The 18,089-nt window shown below is 47.3% G+C and overlaps 1 protein-coding gene across 1 annotated transcript; it reads left to right on the top strand.

Annotated features, from left to right (window-relative positions):
* The first annotated feature begins 16,248 nt into the window (after positions 1 to 16,248).
* LOC147975805 (uncharacterized) lies at positions 16,249 to 17,040 on the top strand. Its single transcript, XM_087520587.1, has one exon. It carries the CDS (start codon positions 16,249 to 16,251, stop codon positions 17,038 to 17,040), a length of 792 nt encoding a protein of 263 aa, XP_087376713.1.
* The last annotated feature ends 1,049 nt before the right edge of the window (positions 17,041 to 18,089 follow it).

Here is an 18,089-nt window from a genome sequence, read left to right as displayed (position 1 = left end):
GAAACGAGGAAAATATATGATCAACAAAGCTTGACTTGAAACCACCGGAGAAGAAAAGGAATGAGGAATGACGAACTTGAAGCTCCGTTAGAATCTTCATGAGAATCACCGGATAAGAATATTGATAGAAAAGAATGGAGAGACTTCACATCAATAAGATGGATACTTGAATAAGAAATCTGAGTCCTTGACGAAAAAGGGTGGGTGGGCGGGAAAAACAAAGGCAACTCGGAGACGGATGAAACAAACACCGTTGAGAAAGCTGAGATTGAATCTTGCGAATGTTGAAGTGATCGGATCCACTTGAAGAGAAGCACACCGGTTGAACAAGATTGGCATAACAATCTCGATTATCAAGGAGGATTAGTATTCGCATAGGAGTATGAGAACACCACTTAGGAAAGGGATGGAATCAACATTTGACTTCGAAGCAACTCGAATACCACATCTCAAAACAAAAACAAAGGGTTGGCTTGCAGAATAAGCCGGAACAAACATATGATAGAGATTTCGTCCGAAGTTTTCGTGGTGGGGCCTACACGGGCTCGATCGTACAGCACCATCATGTACAAGGCAGTGCACATGACATACGAAGCATCCCCCAGTCGGCATAGCCAAGGACTCTTTAAGGCACAACGAGACCACTGTAAAACCGACCGTGAATAGGCGGACCACTAGACGTCGAACCCCAATTTCATATCGTACATCTGTCGGAAAGATATCCTAAGAGCTACTTGAATTCCCACCTATGAAACTCCCGAACCTTTCCGGTTATGCAATCAGGTGTTGGGGATACAGGGGAAGCATAATATCTCACCCAAAACTAGCAAATCCTACATCCAGCTGTATCCATCCTTCAACACATAACCAAGAAACCTTCGGAAATCGTCTACCTCAACCTTCGAAAAGCATCCGTTATACAAGTTATGGCAATACTCCCGAACTCCCGCCCCAGTACTGGGTGGCGTCGAGGTTATCTCACCAACGAACTGCATAAAAGAGATTTTCGATGTCGGTGTACTAAACTCAGGTATTCCAGAATTGCAACGATAAAATTGTGACGACAGCACCTCGGAGCTCAACTCCCCGGGACACTGCCACAAAACCCCTGACAGGAGGCACCAAGACAATGTTCTCGTCACAAAACCATCGGAACGATTCCAAGATACCCGCGTGATCCTAAATTTTTTTTAGTGAAATTTGAGAAGAGAAGAGTCAAAACTCTACATCAGGATGCCTTACCAAAGCGATGAGGAGACTTGGAAGTAAAAAGAATTCCTAAACTCTCCGATATATAATTCCTAAATGACTCAAAACATTTTTCTAGACACAACTCGGCTGCTAAAAATGATCAAGCAGTGGGGCTCCTAAGGTCGGGGAAGGCTCTGATTACCAACTTGTAACACCCTCGATGCGGCTATATCTCCCACATGTCGAAGCACGACTTAGAGGCATAACCGCATTGAAAGCAATGTCGCAAGTGAGGTAATCTTCACACAACCCATGTAATACATAAGGGAAAGAGATACATAGTTGGCTTACAATCACCACTTCACACAATACATGAATAAAGCATTACATCATCCAAATACAATCAAGGCCCGACTATGGAGCCAAAATAAAAGAAGAACCCCAAATGCGACAAGGTCCCCGATCGACCCCAACTGGGCTCTACTACTGATCAACTAGAACGAAACAACATAAAGGACAAGATCTTCATCGAGGTCCTCCTGAGCTTGGTTGCGTCAACTGCACGGACTCATTGGCACCTGCAAGCTGGGTTTGGAAGAATCTGTGAGTCACGGGGACTCAGCAATCTCGCACCCTCGCGATCAAGACTATTTAAGCTTATGGGTAAGGTAAAGGTAAGAGGTGGAGCTGCAGCAAGCGACTAGCATATATGGTGGCTAACATACGCAAATGAGCGCGAGAAGAGAAGGCAAAGCATGGTCGATAAAAGTATGATCAAGAAGTGATCCTAAAACAACCTACGTCAAGCATAACTCCAACACCGTGTTCACTTCCCGGACTCCGCCGGAAAGAGACCATCACGGTAACACACGCGGTTGATGCATTTTAATTAAGGTCAACTTCAGGTTTTCTACAACCGGACATTAACAAATTCCCATCTGCCCATAACCGCGGGCACGGCTTTCGAAAGTTCAAATCCCTGCAAGGGTGTCCCAACTTAGCCCATGACAAGCTCTCACGGTCAACGAAGGAATAGACCTCCTCCAGAGACATTCCGATCAGACTCGGTATCCCGGTTCTACAAGACATTTCGACAGGGTAAAACTAAACCAGCAACACCGCCCGAATGTGCCGACAAATCCCGATAGGAGCTGCACATATCTCTTTCTCAGGGCACACTCAGATTGTCTTAGGTACGGGTAGGCCAGCCTAGAGTTGCCCCTGGTGGCCACCGGCAGCTGACAGGTTGGACCAACACTCAGAGGAGCACTGGCCCGGGGGGTAAAATAATGATGACCCTCAGGAGCGCGACTCCCAAGGGAAAAGAAAAGGCTAGGTGGCAAATGGTAAAACCAATGTTGGGCATTGCTGGAGGAGTTTTACTCAAGGCGAACTATCAAGGGGTTCCCATAATAGCCCAACCGCGTAAGGAACGCAAAATCCGGGAACATAACACTGATATGACGGAAACTAGGGCGGCAAGAGTGGAAGAAAACACCAGGCATAAGGCCGAGCCTTCCACCCTTTACCAAGTATATAGATGCATTAATTAAATAAGATATATTATGATATCCCAACAAGTAAACATGTTCCAACAAGGAACAACATCTCCATGTTCCAACAAGGAACAAACTTCAATCTTCACCTGCAACTAACAACGCTATAAGAGGGGCTGAGCAAAGCGGTAACATAGCCAATCAACGGTTTGCTAGGACAAGGTGGGTTAGAGGCTTGGTTCAACAATATGGGAGGCATGACAAGCAAGTGGTAGGCATCGCAGCATAGGCATAGCAAAAGAGTGAGCATCTAGCAAGCAAAGATAGAAGTGATTTCGAGGGTATGATCATCTTGCCTGAGATCCCGCAAGGAAGAAGAACGAGTCCGTGAAGAAGACAAACGGACGGAATCGAACGGTTCCTCACAAACATGACATTATCGGAACCAACCCGAAGAACCAACACCGGAAAGAAGCAGACAACATAGTAAACAACCAACATATCAACATGTCCTGATGCACAATCGAGTATGATGCATGTCCGGTTTAATGAGGCCTGGCATGGCAAAGTGCACAAGCAATCCTACAAATTAAGTGGAGCTCAATATGCAACTCCGTTGCATATTGACGGAACACCACATCAATTATTTAGTTCACTCTCGGTTAGGTACTCAACAATATTAAAAGTTAGTTAACATGGCAAGAGGTGAAGCATAACAAAACTATACTATCTAAACAATTTAAATGGGGCCGGATATAACAAACAACAAATCCGGTAAATCCCCATATGCATTTAGCAATTTAATGCAACAACAATTTAAACATTTTAATTCTTGTTATCATGATGCGGATGACATGAACAAGTTTATGCAATTCTTATTAAAAGTTGACAAGAGCATTATGAAGCATTTGTCCCCGTGGTGGAAAGGAAAGGGGTGCCACGGCAACGATACGAAAACGGTGCCACGACAGCGTTCCGGTTCCGGTAACTCGATTGAGATACTGATGCAAAGGAGAAGCGTGTGGATGCATGCAAAAGATGGTAGGGCGCTCCCGGATTCCGGGTGTCCCATGAGTTGGCGACAAGGAAACGAGTGACTGTTTGGACATGGTGCAAACACGAGCATCTCAAACATCGCAAGCATTCGTTCACGGACATCGTCTCGGGGTTATACCTTTGAAGCGTGCATTATCGGAACAGATCGAGTTCGATGGTAGGGGTACACGTGTCGAAGGGGAAGTAGTTGTTCACGGGTCGTCGTGGGAAGTAGCGGTTCATGCGACGGTAGTTGAACTTGACGTTTGTGTTACACGGGTCTTCGGCGACGGTAGAGGTACAAACGTTCTCGCGGTACTTGGGTCGTCGTGGAACTTGGCGCTTGCGGTATTGATAGCTCGAAGGGGTACTTGGCGTGTCCGAGGTCTCCAGCCGTAGTGGTACTTGATGATACGGGTAGTCAAACTTGACGAAAAACGGGTCTCCTCGTGAACTGGATGCATCCGAAATCTTCGGGTTTGTAGTAGTACATGGCGGGTCATCATGTAGATGTACTTTCAAGAGGAAACTTGGCGCGTTCAAAAATCTTCGGGGTTTGTCGTTGGACTTGGCGGTGCTAGTCTCCTCGGTTCAACAGTGATATGTAAAGGCCAAAACAATACGTCTGAAAGCCACAGGGTTGTAGTCGTCTTGCTCCGGGTGTTGCAACTGTGGTGGAGGTCATCCATGGAGGGGCGCTAGTTGCCACAGAAGGGCCACGCCAGGGGGCTCAGCGAGGGAGGCGGCGCGCAGGAAGAGCAGCTGCAGCAGCACATCATCGCTGCAGACACATGAGGAGGAAGGCCATGGCAGAGGAGGGGCTTGTGCACGGGAGGGAGCAGCAAGGCGGCGCTGGAGGGAGGAGGCACAAGAGGTCGAGACCATGGCAACTCGACGACGGCGCACGGAGGAAGAACAACTCCGGTGGTGGCTGTTCTCGCTAGGGAGGCGGAGCTCCTGCAAAACGACGGCGGCACGGCTAAGAAGATGGACGGCGGAGGTGTGCAAGACACTTAAGGGTGCGGGGGCGCGATGGAGCTCGGCGGGGTTGAGGACGACTGGTCCGGGCGGCAAAGGAGGCGCGGCCATGGAGACTTGGCGCGTCGCGCGGGACTTGGGGCGCCGGAGGACGACGTCTGCGGGCGCAGGGCCTTGTTGGTGGCCTCGTGGGCGCGACAGCGGCGAGGAGGCCACCGGGGGTCCAGCCTAGATCCCTGGATCGAAGGAGGAGGGAGGCTGAGGGGATCGAGCGGGGCTGCGAGGGAGATGGGGGAGTCATGCTTCGCTCCTCTGTGCGTGCGTGGTGAGAGTGGCGGCGGTGGACAAGAATGAGAGGAAGAGATGGGGATCGAGTGGAGGGGATCGGGGCAGCTAGGGTTAGATCAGGCTGGGCCTTAGAGGCCGGCCCAGTATAGAGGGGTTGCGCCTAGGGGGAGGGCGCCGGCTGCTCTCTCTCACTCCTCTCTGATTTGCTTTAACAAAAAAACAAATAGAGAGAAGAAAAATAAATAAAGAGAGGGTTAGGGAAAGAATATTTCAGAAAAAAATATATTCTTGGAGCGCCGGAACTTTGCACAAATAGAATAAAATGGTTTGGACTATTTTAGAGATAGAAAAATAATTCAAGTTTGAATTAGATTCAAGCTTGAGCCATTTTTGAATCGAACCAAAACAAGTCCAAAGGATCTGAAAATTGGAGGAGGTGTTCCTGGCACGGTCTAGAATTTATAGGAAAAGAATGGACATTAATAGAGAAGGGGGAAATGGAACTATCAAAAGACAGGAAATAGAAGAAAAGGAGAAAGAGATGATACATGGGACGAAGGCATGGGGAAATATTTGCAAGTGTGTTCATGGGTGATTCCGAAAATGGAATATTTAATATAGCTCCCTAATATCGGGCGAATATGTTATAAAGAGAACTCACCATGTGAATTCCCTCAATTTAAATGGACCGAAGATCCATACGATTTATTTATTCGACTTGAGATGCAAAGATTAATGACATGATGGCATGATGACATGATGCAATGCACATGATGCAATGATGAATGCAAAGAACCAAACAAGTCACACGACGGAACCCGGAAACCCTGGAAGGCATCTGAAGCTCCGGCATTGGGGCGTTACATCTAATACTTGAATTAATAGTTGGATGATTGTGTTATTTTGTCTTATTATTACTTTGGAATCTTCTTTTGGGGAGTCGTGATCGGAGAATCTGACAGGAGGTGACAGGTATTTTGCTACTTCGTTTAATGCTTGAGTATATTCAGTCATATAATTATGAGATAATCAAAGTTTTAACTTCTTGCATCAACTTTTTTATTTCAAGTATATCTTGTCTTGATTCAGTGCGTGGGAGTGACTCTTTGCCTTTACTTAAGTAACGGCCTATTGATAGCACTATTCTTTAATATAATCGTTATTCGTGCAAACTGTATTCTGTCTTGCTTTTACTTCCTCTAGCTTATGTAAAGCTAGATTAATTTTATTATTCAACCCTGAATACTTATCAACAAACTTTTGGTATTCTTTGAATAAACTTTCAAATTTTTGGTCTAAATTATCTTGTCTTTTTCCCAAGATATGTAAAAGTTATATATCAAATCGACGAATGTATTTAACTGACTATGAGATGTATGCCAGATATGCTCTTCAGAGGGATTTACTCTACACCTTAAATTTCGATTTTCTTTAGTATTTATTACTTTACCTGCGCTAACTTCTAAGTTTAAATATTTTAACCTTTCAATGATTAAACGCTGGACCTGATACCAACAATATAGGGAAATAAATTTTTTACTAATTTATTCTAATCAATATTAATTAAGATTTTGATTAGGTTAATATGTGATTAGGTGAAAGTGGTAGACAGGACGTACTTTTTATCTTGAATAGTATTTACTACTCACTAGGTAGGGCACTATTCACAAAAGTGCTTTACTATTTAAAACACTATTTGAAATAGTACTTTCACTATTCACAGTAATATTTAATTTAATATGATTACCTTCACGTTCTAACTAGATTATTTATTTGATACAGGATCTATTCTGGGCTGGCGAGGCCAACAATTCGTTCGACGGTGTGCGTAGAGGTGTAAAATCCTACTCAGTACTCACCATATTTATCACTATGTTGTATCAGATGTAGCTAGTTACGTTCACTTAGCAGTTTTAATTGCAAATTTATGGGGTAAATTCCTATCGTCTTCCCAGGCAGTTCCACCCGAAGGGAACAATTCTCTACGGCCACAAGGTTCTCATTCAAACGCCACTCTGGGCTACACAGAGAACTACACACGCAGAGGTTTCTCCTATAGGATCCCTAGCATAAGAACTCGTCCCATAAATTCATAAATAAAAGTACTAAGTGAAACTAAGAAACTACATCATTTCAACAACATAATTTACATATGGTTTTCCCTTTCGGGAGGCCCCGAAGGGATTACACACAACTAGGAAATTACCTTCAAACTCTTGGCGAACTAAGCGCCTTCTTGGCTATTCTACTAACAGTGGTGGTGGCGAAACTACAAAGGAAGTGGTGCTCTAGTGGAGAGTCTCGATGCTCTGAGTGCTTCGTGCTCTCCCGTCTCTTTGTGTGTTCTCTTCTTGAGCCCAGCGTCTCCTTTTATAGCCACGAGGGATGGCTACAGGGTGGCATTCGGGAGCCTTCCTTCACTTATTTTACACACGGTAGTATGCACACGCGGCCTACTAGGGTATACGCGTGTCCTTCTAATAATATAAAGAAGTGCGAGAGAGTGCCGACAAGCTTCAATCTTCAGGAATCTTTGCTTTCTTCACGTGGCATTGTCCCTCGTGAATAATTGGCTGGCCTTTGTGTACCAGTCTTTGTTCTTCGGCCATACAGATCTTCATGCGATTAGCCTTGAGAGCCTCTTCTGCCTTCAAGAATCCTTGTGCCAGTGTATGCGTACATACATGCCAAGGCTGCTTACATTTTCAACATTGCTTTAAATTTTTATTTATTTATATAAATATATATATATATATATTTAGTTTTTAGTCTTTTTACAGGGGTCTTCCCTGCCCATATGATTGATATTACCTTATCAATATTTAAAGGATCTATTATGGGAATTTCTATCAATATTCGGGTCGGGTATAGGTCTATCAATTATTCGGGCGCGGAAGACCCGAATATTGATAGAAATTCCCATAATAGATCCTTTAAATATTGATAAGGTAATATCAATCATATGGGCAGAGAAGACCCCTGTAAAAAAACTAAAAACTAAAAATATATTTATATTTATATAAATAAAGAAAAAATTAAAGCAATGTTGAAAATGTAAGCAACCTTGGCATGTATGTACGCATACACTGGCACAAGGATTCTTGAAGGCAGAAGAGGCTCTCAAGGCTAATCGCATGAAGATCTGTATGGCCGAAGAGTAAAGACTGGTACACAAAGGCCAGCCAATTATTCACCGAGGGACAATGCCACATGAAGAAAGCAAAGATTCCTGAAGATTGAAGCTTGTCGGCACTCTCTCGCACTTTTCTATATTATTAGAAGAACACGCGTATACCCTAGTAGGACGCGTGTGCATACTACCGTGTGTAAAATAAATGAAGGAAGGCTCCCGAATGCCACCCTGCAGCCATCCCTCGCGGCTATAAAAGGAGACGCTGGGCTCAAGAAGGGAACACACAAGAGACGGGAGAGCACGAAGCACTCAGAGCATCGAGACTCTCCACTAGAGCACCACTTCCTTTGTAGTTTAGCCACCACCACTGCTAGTAGAATAGCCAAGAAGGCGCTTAGTTCGCCAAGAGTTTGAAGGTAATTTCCTAGTTGTGTGTAATCCCTTCGGGGCCTCCCGAAAGGGAAAACCATATGTAAATTATGTTGTTGAAATGATGTAGTTTCTTAGTTTCACTTAGTACTTTTATTTATGAATTTATGGGACGAGTTCTTATGCTAGGGATCCTATAGGAGAAACCTCTGCGTGTGTAGTTCTCTATATAGCCCAGAGTGGCATTTGAATGAGAACCTTGTGGCCGTAGAGAATTGTTCCCTTCGGGTGGAACTGCCTGGGAAGACGATAGGAATTTACCCCATAAATTTGCAATTAAAACTGCTAAGTGAACGTAACTAGTTACATTTGATACAACATAATGATAAATATGGTGAGTACTGAGTAGGATTTTACACCTCTACACACACCGTCGAACGAATTGTTGGCCTCGCCAGCCCAGAATAGATCCTGTATCAAATAAATAATCTAGTTAGAACGTGAAGGTAATCATATTGAATTAAATATTACTGTGAATAGTGAAAGTACTATTTCAAATAGTGTTTTAAATAGTAAAGCACTTTTGTGAATAGTGCCCTACCTAGTGAGTAGTAAATACTATTCAAGATAAAAAGTACGTCCTGTCTACCACTTTCACCTAATCACATATTAACCTAATCAAAATCTTAATTAATATTGATTAGAATAAATTAGTAAAAAATTTATTTCCCTATATTGTTGGTATATATATATATATTCTAATGGCTCATCACTAATTATGTTTAAATATACCTTCGCAATTCCCATGCACATCAGCCGGTATTCTTGGCAACCCAAAAATTCAGTTGAATAAGCAAACTATGGTAAGGAATCAAGCTATGAACTCAGTCGTACCTTAGTCTCCTGGCCGTCTAGTTCATCAAAGGCTTTATCTGCCTCATCTATGTCCTTCAAAGAAATACATGTAGAGTAAAACTCGCCTCGAATCCTTGAATCAATCTGTTGAAAAAGGAAAATGAATAAATCACTAATCTATGCATATAAGTTTATCGAGCAAGAAAGAAAAACTCTGAGAAAACCTTCTCCTCGATGCTCGGATTCCTAGAGAAATTTTAAGTAGCTCTTGACAAAGAAGGTAAACTGGAATTCTATGAGCGATGCTCGGATTCCTAGAGAAAATTTTAAGTAGCTCCTGACAAAAAAAGAGGGAGACTGGAATTCTATCTCACATCCAGTGGACTCAAGCTAGATTATTCTGAATTGAACTTCCCGAGCTAATTTACTGAATGCTAGTAGAAACTACAATCATACAGCTCAAATTTTAGGCTGTAAAATTAGTGCTTTCCCTATTAAGTATCTAGGTGCCCCTCTTCACTTTAGTAAAGTGAGAAGAGAGGTTCTGCAACCTACTATAGATAAGATCATCAAGCAAGCTGCTGGGTGGAGGGGGAGACTGCTTTCCTTTGGCAAGAGACTCATATTGGTCCAAGCCTGCTTAGCTAGCATCCCCACATACCTGATGGGTTTTATTAAATTCCCTAAATGGGTCATCAAGCTCATAAACTCCCAGCTAGCTCATTGTTTTTGGGATGATTATGAAGGCCACCACAAATATCATCTGACTGCCTGGAACTCTATTAACATGAGGAAAGAGTTTGGGGGTTTTGGTATTACTGACCTAGGAGATATGAATCTGGCTCTACTAGCCTCTTGGGTCAGTAGGTACTACAATGTTGAGGGTAAAATTTGGAAGAATATTATTGACTCCAAGTACAACCCTCAGAATAGCAACATATTTGCTTGCTCTGCTAATGGAGCCTCCCCTTTTTGGAAAGGGGTAATCTGGGCAGCCCAAGCTGCCAAACCTGGCTTTTCCTGGAAAATAGGAAATGGCAAAAGAACTAGGTTTTGGGAAGATCACTGGTTTGGCAATGCCACTTTATCCACCCAATATTGGGACTTATACAATTTAGCGTATGAGCATAATGTCACTATTGATAAAATCTGGGATGGGCATAATCCGAAGATTACCTTCAGAAGATGTTTTACTCAGGATCAAATGGCTACCTGGCATGAGCTTGTGGAGATAGCCAGTTCCATAAGTTTTGTAGAGGAGGAAGACACCCCTGTTTGGAATCTAAATTCTAAAGGGATATATATTGTCAAATCCTTCTACAAGTTTATAAATTTTAGAGGGGTCTTACCTACTTCCACCCCTGCTGTGTGGAATATAAAAATTCCCCCCAGGATTCAGATTTTTCTCTGGCTGTTGGTTAATAACAAACTCTTAACCAGAGATAATTTGAGTAAGAGACAGGAGGTGAGTGATCCCACCTGTGTGTTTTGCTCTGATCAAGAGTCTTGTTAGCATTTATTTAGCTCTTGTGCTGTTGCTGCTGAGTTCTGGAAAGCCATCTGTGTCATTACTGGAGTGACTGATGACATTAATATAATGTCAATCACTTCGTTTTGGCTCAGAGGAGATGGGTTCGTTGTTGTTAACATAGTACATGCAGCTGGCCTGTGGGCGATCTGGAAAACTCGCAACAATATGGTTTTTAACAATGTGTGTTGGCCTGGTCTGCAGGATATTTGGAGAAGAACAGCGACGAATCTGTCTACATGGGAATGCCTATCCTCGGGAGATGCCAATACAAAGCTAAATTGGGCGGTAAAAGAACTAGAAGCGAAAGCAACAAGCCCTCCACTGTTAATGTGGCCGGACCCTGGCTGAAGCAAGGCTTTTCCTTCTAGATCTAGCTGTCTGTCATTTGGCCGTTGAGCCTGCAGTTTTCTTTTTCGTTGGTGAAATAGTGCTCTAGCACTTCTAGCTATGTTTCTGCCAGTTTCTTTTACTTTCTCTGCGGGTAGCATATCTGCTGTTCGCCGTGAGCGTCAACTATGTAATGCACTTTGGACAAAATTTGTTTCGTTTCAAATGAAATGGAACAGGGGCGCTGCCCTTTTCTTCTAAAAAAAAACTACAATCATACAACTAATTTGCCGAATGCTACTCAAAAGAACTATCATCAACCAATATGGATGGGAGTAAGAGCAAGTACAGTAGCCTAAAATCTCTCCTCAAAATTTCAACCGCTATTTTAGTCTCACGCATTTTACTAATGTTGGGGAACCAACGAATCCATATGTTCATTATAGTAATGCCCTGCATTTAAATTCAGTGATCAGATTATTGCTACTGTAGCAAAGTAACACATGACAAACAACTGAATGAAATAAAAAAAACAAAAAAAACACAATGGTAGCAGCAACGTACACATCTAGCAGCATGAATAAATTGCAGACAATCCACACACATCCATCTCTAGCAAAAATCTATCGGATCACAAAATTCCAAAATGCGTCATCCTTCACATCTATACTAATATTACAATCGGCACTGTGATGTCGGCGGCTACTGTCTTCAGTACTCCCTCCCACCGTCACATGTTGGCTGTAATAAGGTATTACATTATGGGATGGAGGGAGTAACATTCACCTGTGTGAAGATATATTAGTGCCGGCAATCGATGAATGGATAATAACAAGGCATGTATACTCTAAGAGTTTGTAACCTCCAGTACGTAAAAGGAAACATTAATTATTTTCATACAAGCAAAATGCTTTACATACCTCAACAATTGTCCCCCTTGTAGCTAAAGTTCCAGCCATGGTGCGCCAACATTTAAGAAAATCCATGCTAGCTAGGATCCAATAAAATCCATGATAGCTAAACTTCCAGCAATTATGCCAAAACAATTTTCGGATATGTAACAGTACTGAAGATCATATGGGACCATAACAGTGTTGTCCCTGAGAGCATTGTCCCCAAAATTTATGCCTTCCCCTTCCATCAACATCATTTTGGTACGTAAAAAACAATGGGCTGAGAAATCTGCAAGTAATTTGTAAACCATTCATATGAGCGTAGTAACAATTATTATAGCCGAGTATTGGAATATCTGATTTATTGGAAAAGTACAGAACCACAAATATCTTTGAAACTGACATATGAAAGGGGATAATATTGCATAATTTTCACCTTTTAAGAGTGCCACTTCATTACAGACATGGGGTTTCTTTGCTTCAGTTCACCCCCTGTAGAAACATAAAGACTACATCAACTAATAAATCTAATGGTTCCAATAAATTGATATTTTTACTTGACAACATATGAAAATTGTGTCTGAACTACATCTATAAGGAAGTTGACTAAAAGGTGATTAATCACCTACAAAAACATGCATCTATACAACACAGGAGCAACCTTAATTCCTGCAGTATGTATACAGTAAAATATATGAAACAGAGACAGCAGAACCATAATTCATGCAGTATGTAGACATCTGAAGCAAGCACGTAGCTAATAAAAAACTGAATATGAAGTTCTGCGGGTCATTTGTTCGTCTTGACCACATTAGATCCTTCATCACATGTATGCAACTTTGCCCATGTAGAAGTGGAACACATAGCAGAATACATATTGATACCATCGGAGACGAATGATGTATTTGTCTTTCAATCCAAATCCCAGAAAGGAAGTTATAGTGATAAAAAGTTCAACACTGATATGTCTTGATTACCAGTTGACATAATTTGTGGGCGCTGGGCAGCATGATAGTTGGACCAGTATTTGTCCATCACCGCCACTGAAACCTGCAGTCCAAAACCTGCAAGTCATTTTTGGGCTGCTTGATAGTTGAAGACGATCTCAACTGCAGTGCGGCCAAAACCTGCAGTTCTATCAGGCATTTGTGATAGAACTACAAGTTTTGGCCGCACTGCAAAGCATAACAGATCTAGGCTCGAGTGGGGCTATGAATTATTTGTGACTGGGAAGAGAAGCTGGGATGAGAATCCTATCAGGCATTTGTTTTATCCCCGTGACACGGAGAAGATAAAACGTAAAGTTTTAGTGTTTAGCTCCCGCTCCCCCTAGCGCTCCCCTCTGCGCCGGCGGCCACTCCGGCACCGGCGGCCACCCAAAGCGCCGCCCTCCACTCCGGCGGCGGCGCCCACCTCTCCGCGGGGCCATGGCCTCTAGGGTCTCCCTCTCTGGTTCGTTCTCGTCGGAGTCCGACACTCCCCTATCTCCTTCGCCCTGCGTGGTGCCTCTTTCCTCCCCTCCCCCTGCGCCGCCGCGGCCGCAGCTTCGCTCCGCCATTGTCGTCCCCCAGATCTTGGGCACCCCTTTTGGGCCGATGGTGCAAGGCGGCGCGGCGGGGCCCTCCCGCGCTCCGGTGATGCGCCCAGCGCATGGTGGATGGCAGACCAAGCTGCCTCGGCGTCCGCGTGTGCCGCTGACCCGCGCCCAACGCCCGCCACGCCGGCGGCAGGAGGGGCGGAGGCGTGTCCTGACGGCGGCTCGCCCTCCTCCCTCCTCCAAGCTCCTGGTGGAGCTGTATGGATGCTGCTACAACTGCGGCAGCGATGGGCATATCTCCAGGGAGTGCACGAACCCCACGCTCTGCGTTCGTTGCCATGGGCCTGGTCACACCTCGCGGGGCTGCACCCGTCCGCGCAGCCCATCTCCGGTGGAGCAGCCGCCGCGCCCGCCGCCTGCTCTGCGGCTTCGGGCTGCGGATGGCCCGCGCCAGGCATCGCCAGCTTCACCCCCGCGCTCGCGGTCGCCGGCCCCACGCTCACGCTCGCCTGCGGACCTGCCGCCCCCTCCGCCGGCCCCACGCTCGCGCTCGCCTGCGGACCTGCCGCCCCCTCCGCCGGGTCCTCCGCCGCCGGGTGCGGTGCGTCTTTGGAGTCAGGTGGTGCAGGATCCGCCCGCGGCGTGGCGTCGATGGGAAGATCTGCAAGTCCGGCGTTCTAGGCACCTTTCGACCTGCCGGAGGACCAGCGCTCTCGGCCGGACCTGTGCTGTGTTGGGGAGGTGGAGGTGTGCTTTCTGGAAGCTGCGGAAGATACGCGCTCGCTTGAAGCGGAGCTGGCGCGGGGTATGCTGGTCACCGTCGTCGGCACCAGGCCGGTGGTGGATGTGGACGCGGCGGCGGCTGCGTTGCATGCCGCGTTCGGCGTTGGACCGGCGGAGATGTCCATTCGGCGCTTCTTCCCCGAGGATTTCCTCGTGCTCTTCCATGACGGCGCTCTTCGAGAGCGCATGGTGCGCGCCGGACATGTGGGGGCGCCCTGGTTCGAGCTCTCTCTGCGCCCATGGATTCGGCAGGCTCAGGCGACGGCGGCTTCCTTGCCGTACCTTGTCCCAATTTCGCTCCGGGGTGTGCCGGCGCATGCGTGGTGCCGGCAGACTGCCAGTGTGATCCTGCGTGGACTGGGCTACGTCGTCGGGGTTGACGAGGATACTGCAGGCAGGATTGACATGGTGGACTTCAGAGTCTGGTTGCGCACGGACCGGCCCAGACGGATCCCCAGCCGACGTCTCCTCTTCATTGACGAGCCAAGGTGCATACTTTGGTCGGAGGCGGATGGACGACGGTCGGCGGCCGGGCGTTGCTCAAGCGCGTTCTGGTACCCCATCGAGATCCGGGTGCTGCCGGGCGTCATGGTGGATGGTGACGGGGCGGCGCCGCCACCGCCACCGCCTCCCTCCGCTCCCACCGGAGACGATGGCCGTAGTAGGGGGTCCTCTGGTGATGGAGGTAGGGGAGGCCATTCTCGCCGCGCCGGTGGTGGCTCCGGCGGGTGCGCGCGCGTGCGTTCAAACCGCGCCTGTCTCGGTGAACCCGGTGATCAACAGCAGCTGTGACGCTTGCGTCAGAGATTCCTTCGTGGGTCCGGTGGACCGGCCTTTGGGCGTGGATAGGCCTGGGGCCGCCAGCTGGTCTGGCTCGCAGGTGGCGTCCTGTGCGGCCCCAATCTGGGCGCTGCAGACCGTTGGTTCCCCTCCATCGGTGCAACTGGCCAGATGGCGACGAAGCATGGGGATAGGACAGAGCGCTTTTCAGGTTGTAGGGCCCGGCGCGTCGGGGCTGCTGCCCTCTGCCGGGCAGAGCTTGGTGGAATCGGCCCAGATTGGTGGGTTGGTAATCCCACTGCAGGACATGTTTATGGAGGAGCACGATTCGGTTGGGGTTGGTGCAGCGGTGCAGGTGCTGTCGCTCTCACGCACGGTTTCGAATGAGATAGGGCAAGTACAGGCTTGGGAGACTTTCCAAGTCAGCTTGTCAGGTGGAGACTGCAGCCCAATGCATGTCGTCAGGCCATGCACGCCTATGGGGACTGCCCAGCTGGCTCCGCTGGAAGACAGGGACGGCCCAGCCCGGGTTTCCACGCCATGCACGCCTGGGATCGGGGAACCGATGGCCCCGCTCGATGCTGGCCGTGTGCTGGCACCAGGCCCGAGGCCATGCACGACGGCAGCCATGCAGATCGCCCCAGGGGGGATTTTAACGTGGAATTGGCTGATTTTCGTGCTGACATGCGTGTGCCAGTCTCTCCCGTGCTGCCGAGGCCTTCTGGTCGTGACATTGCCAACCCAGGGCGCCAGATCAGGAAGAAGCAAAGGTTGGACACAACTCCAAGGCGTAGCGCTAGGATTGCCAAGCGGGCGGCGACCAAGCAACAACAAGTTCTTATCCGAAAACTATGCTTGGCTCATGAAGGCGAGGTTATCTCCGAGGAGGCACTACGGATGTATGTGGACCTGTTCGCACGGCCACTCTCGGATGCGCATATTGCGGCTATTCTAGCCTTGTTCGGCTAGGAGTCGCCCCCGATGTCGTTGGTGGATAGCCCCATTGGGGTCTAGCTGCGTGGTCAGCCGCGTGGTATGCGTGGGCACTCCCAATGAATGCACACCCGCTAAAAGTTGTAGTGTGGAATGTTCGTGGGCTGAACGCTCGAGCTAGGAAGAACACGTTGTATCAAGTGGTGGTGGCGGCCAATCCGGCAATCGTCTGTCTTCAGGAAACTAAGCTCCAAATTGTATCGCTGAACGATGTGAGGCAATGTCTCGAAAACAAATATGAAAACTTTTTCTGCTTGCCGGCGGTGGGTACTCGTGGCGGGATTCTGGTTGCTTGGGATGACTCCGTCACCCATATACCCAACCCACATTACACTAACCATACGTTGACGGTGCTGGTTAAGTGCCCGGACGATGAGCAGGCATGGTGGCTCACAAGTGTCTATGGGCCGCAAGAGGAAGCAGACAAAATCGAGTTTATGCAAGACTTGGTGGATATCCGGGATCTGCACGCAGGGCCGTGGGTGGTGGCTGGAGATTTCAATCTCTTGGCTAGGCGGGAGGACAAAAGTAATGAGCTGGTTAACGGACAGATGTTGGGGAGGTTTAGAGCAAAGTTAAACAGACTGGAGCTCAAGGAGCTGTACCTCAATGGGAGGCGCTATACCTGGTCAAATGAGAGGCGAAACGCCACGATGGAGAAAATTGATCACGTGTTTGTCTCCAACGAGTGGGACGAGGCATTTCCGTCTTGCTTCCTGTCCGCTCTGGGGACGGCAATTTCGGACCAGTGCCCACTTATCTTGGATATGAATGTGGAGGTTAGTATGAGGAAAAGATTCAGGTTCGAGGCATTCTGGGTCAAGGCTCAAGGTTTTTTGGACGTGGTATAAGAGGCCTGGGCTTCGACGGCAGAGGCGACCAATGTGTACCTCACGCTACATAATAAACCGCGGGCTACGGCAATAAGCCTTCAACGGTGGAGCACTCGCTGGATTGGCAATGTGAAACTTCAAATTTCCATTGCTCTGGAGGTCATAAAGCAACTGGACGTTGCGATGGACTATAGGCCACTACCGGATGCGGAAAGAGGCCTGAGGAGCTGCTTAAAGAAGAAGCTGCTAGGGCTGGCCTCCCTTGAAAGAACCATAGCAAGACAGAGATCGCGTTTGTTGCAGTTGCGTGAAGGGGATGGCAGTACAAGGCTCTTCCATCAACAGGCGAGCCATCGGCAGCGCAAGAACGTCCTACGCTCGGTCAAGCACAACGGGCGCATATATTCTGGCCAGGAGGAGGTGGCTTCCGCAGTGGATGCATACTATGGCGCGACATTTGGTTACGCTGAGTCCCGGAGCTGCACCATAAATCTCAATGGGTTGGACTTGCCGCGGCTGGATCTATCGCAGCTTGAGGAGCCATTCACATACGAAGAGGTGGAAGGTGTCATTAAGGGGATGCCCCTGGATAAGGCGCCCGGGCCGGATGGATTTATGGGCCGCTTCTATGCCGCATGCTGGCATATTATAAAGGATGATATCATGAAGGCACTGGCCTGTTTTTACAATGGGGACGTCCGAGGATTGGCCGTGATCAACAAATCCCTCGTCACTTTGCTGCCCAAGAAGGATGGTGCCCTAGATGTGGTGGACTTTAGGCCGATCAGTCTTGTGCATGGTGTTATCAAGATCTTTGAGAAAGTCCTGGCATGCAGACTAGTGTGGAAGCTTCTAATGCTTGTGGGTAACCATCAGAGTGCTTTCGTGAAGGGCAGATCCTTACATGACAACTTCATGTTGGTTCGAAGTACAGCTCGAAGGCTGAATGCCTTGCGCAACCCGGCTATTCTACTCAAGCTAGACATTTCGAAAGCTTTTGACTCAGTTCAATGGCCGTTCCTTATTGAGGTGATGCAACAATTTGGGTTCGGCCCTAGGTGGAGATC

This window comes from Triticum urartu, chromosome 4A (genome assembly GCF_056163025.1).
Source record: "Triticum urartu cultivar PI428250 chromosome 4A, HENAU_Tu73, whole genome shotgun sequence".
Lineage (NCBI taxonomy): Eukaryota > Viridiplantae > Streptophyta > Magnoliopsida > Poales > Poaceae > Triticum > Triticum urartu.
Note: the sequence above shows the minus strand (reverse complement) of the source record. Positions and strands in the feature narration are given on the sequence as shown.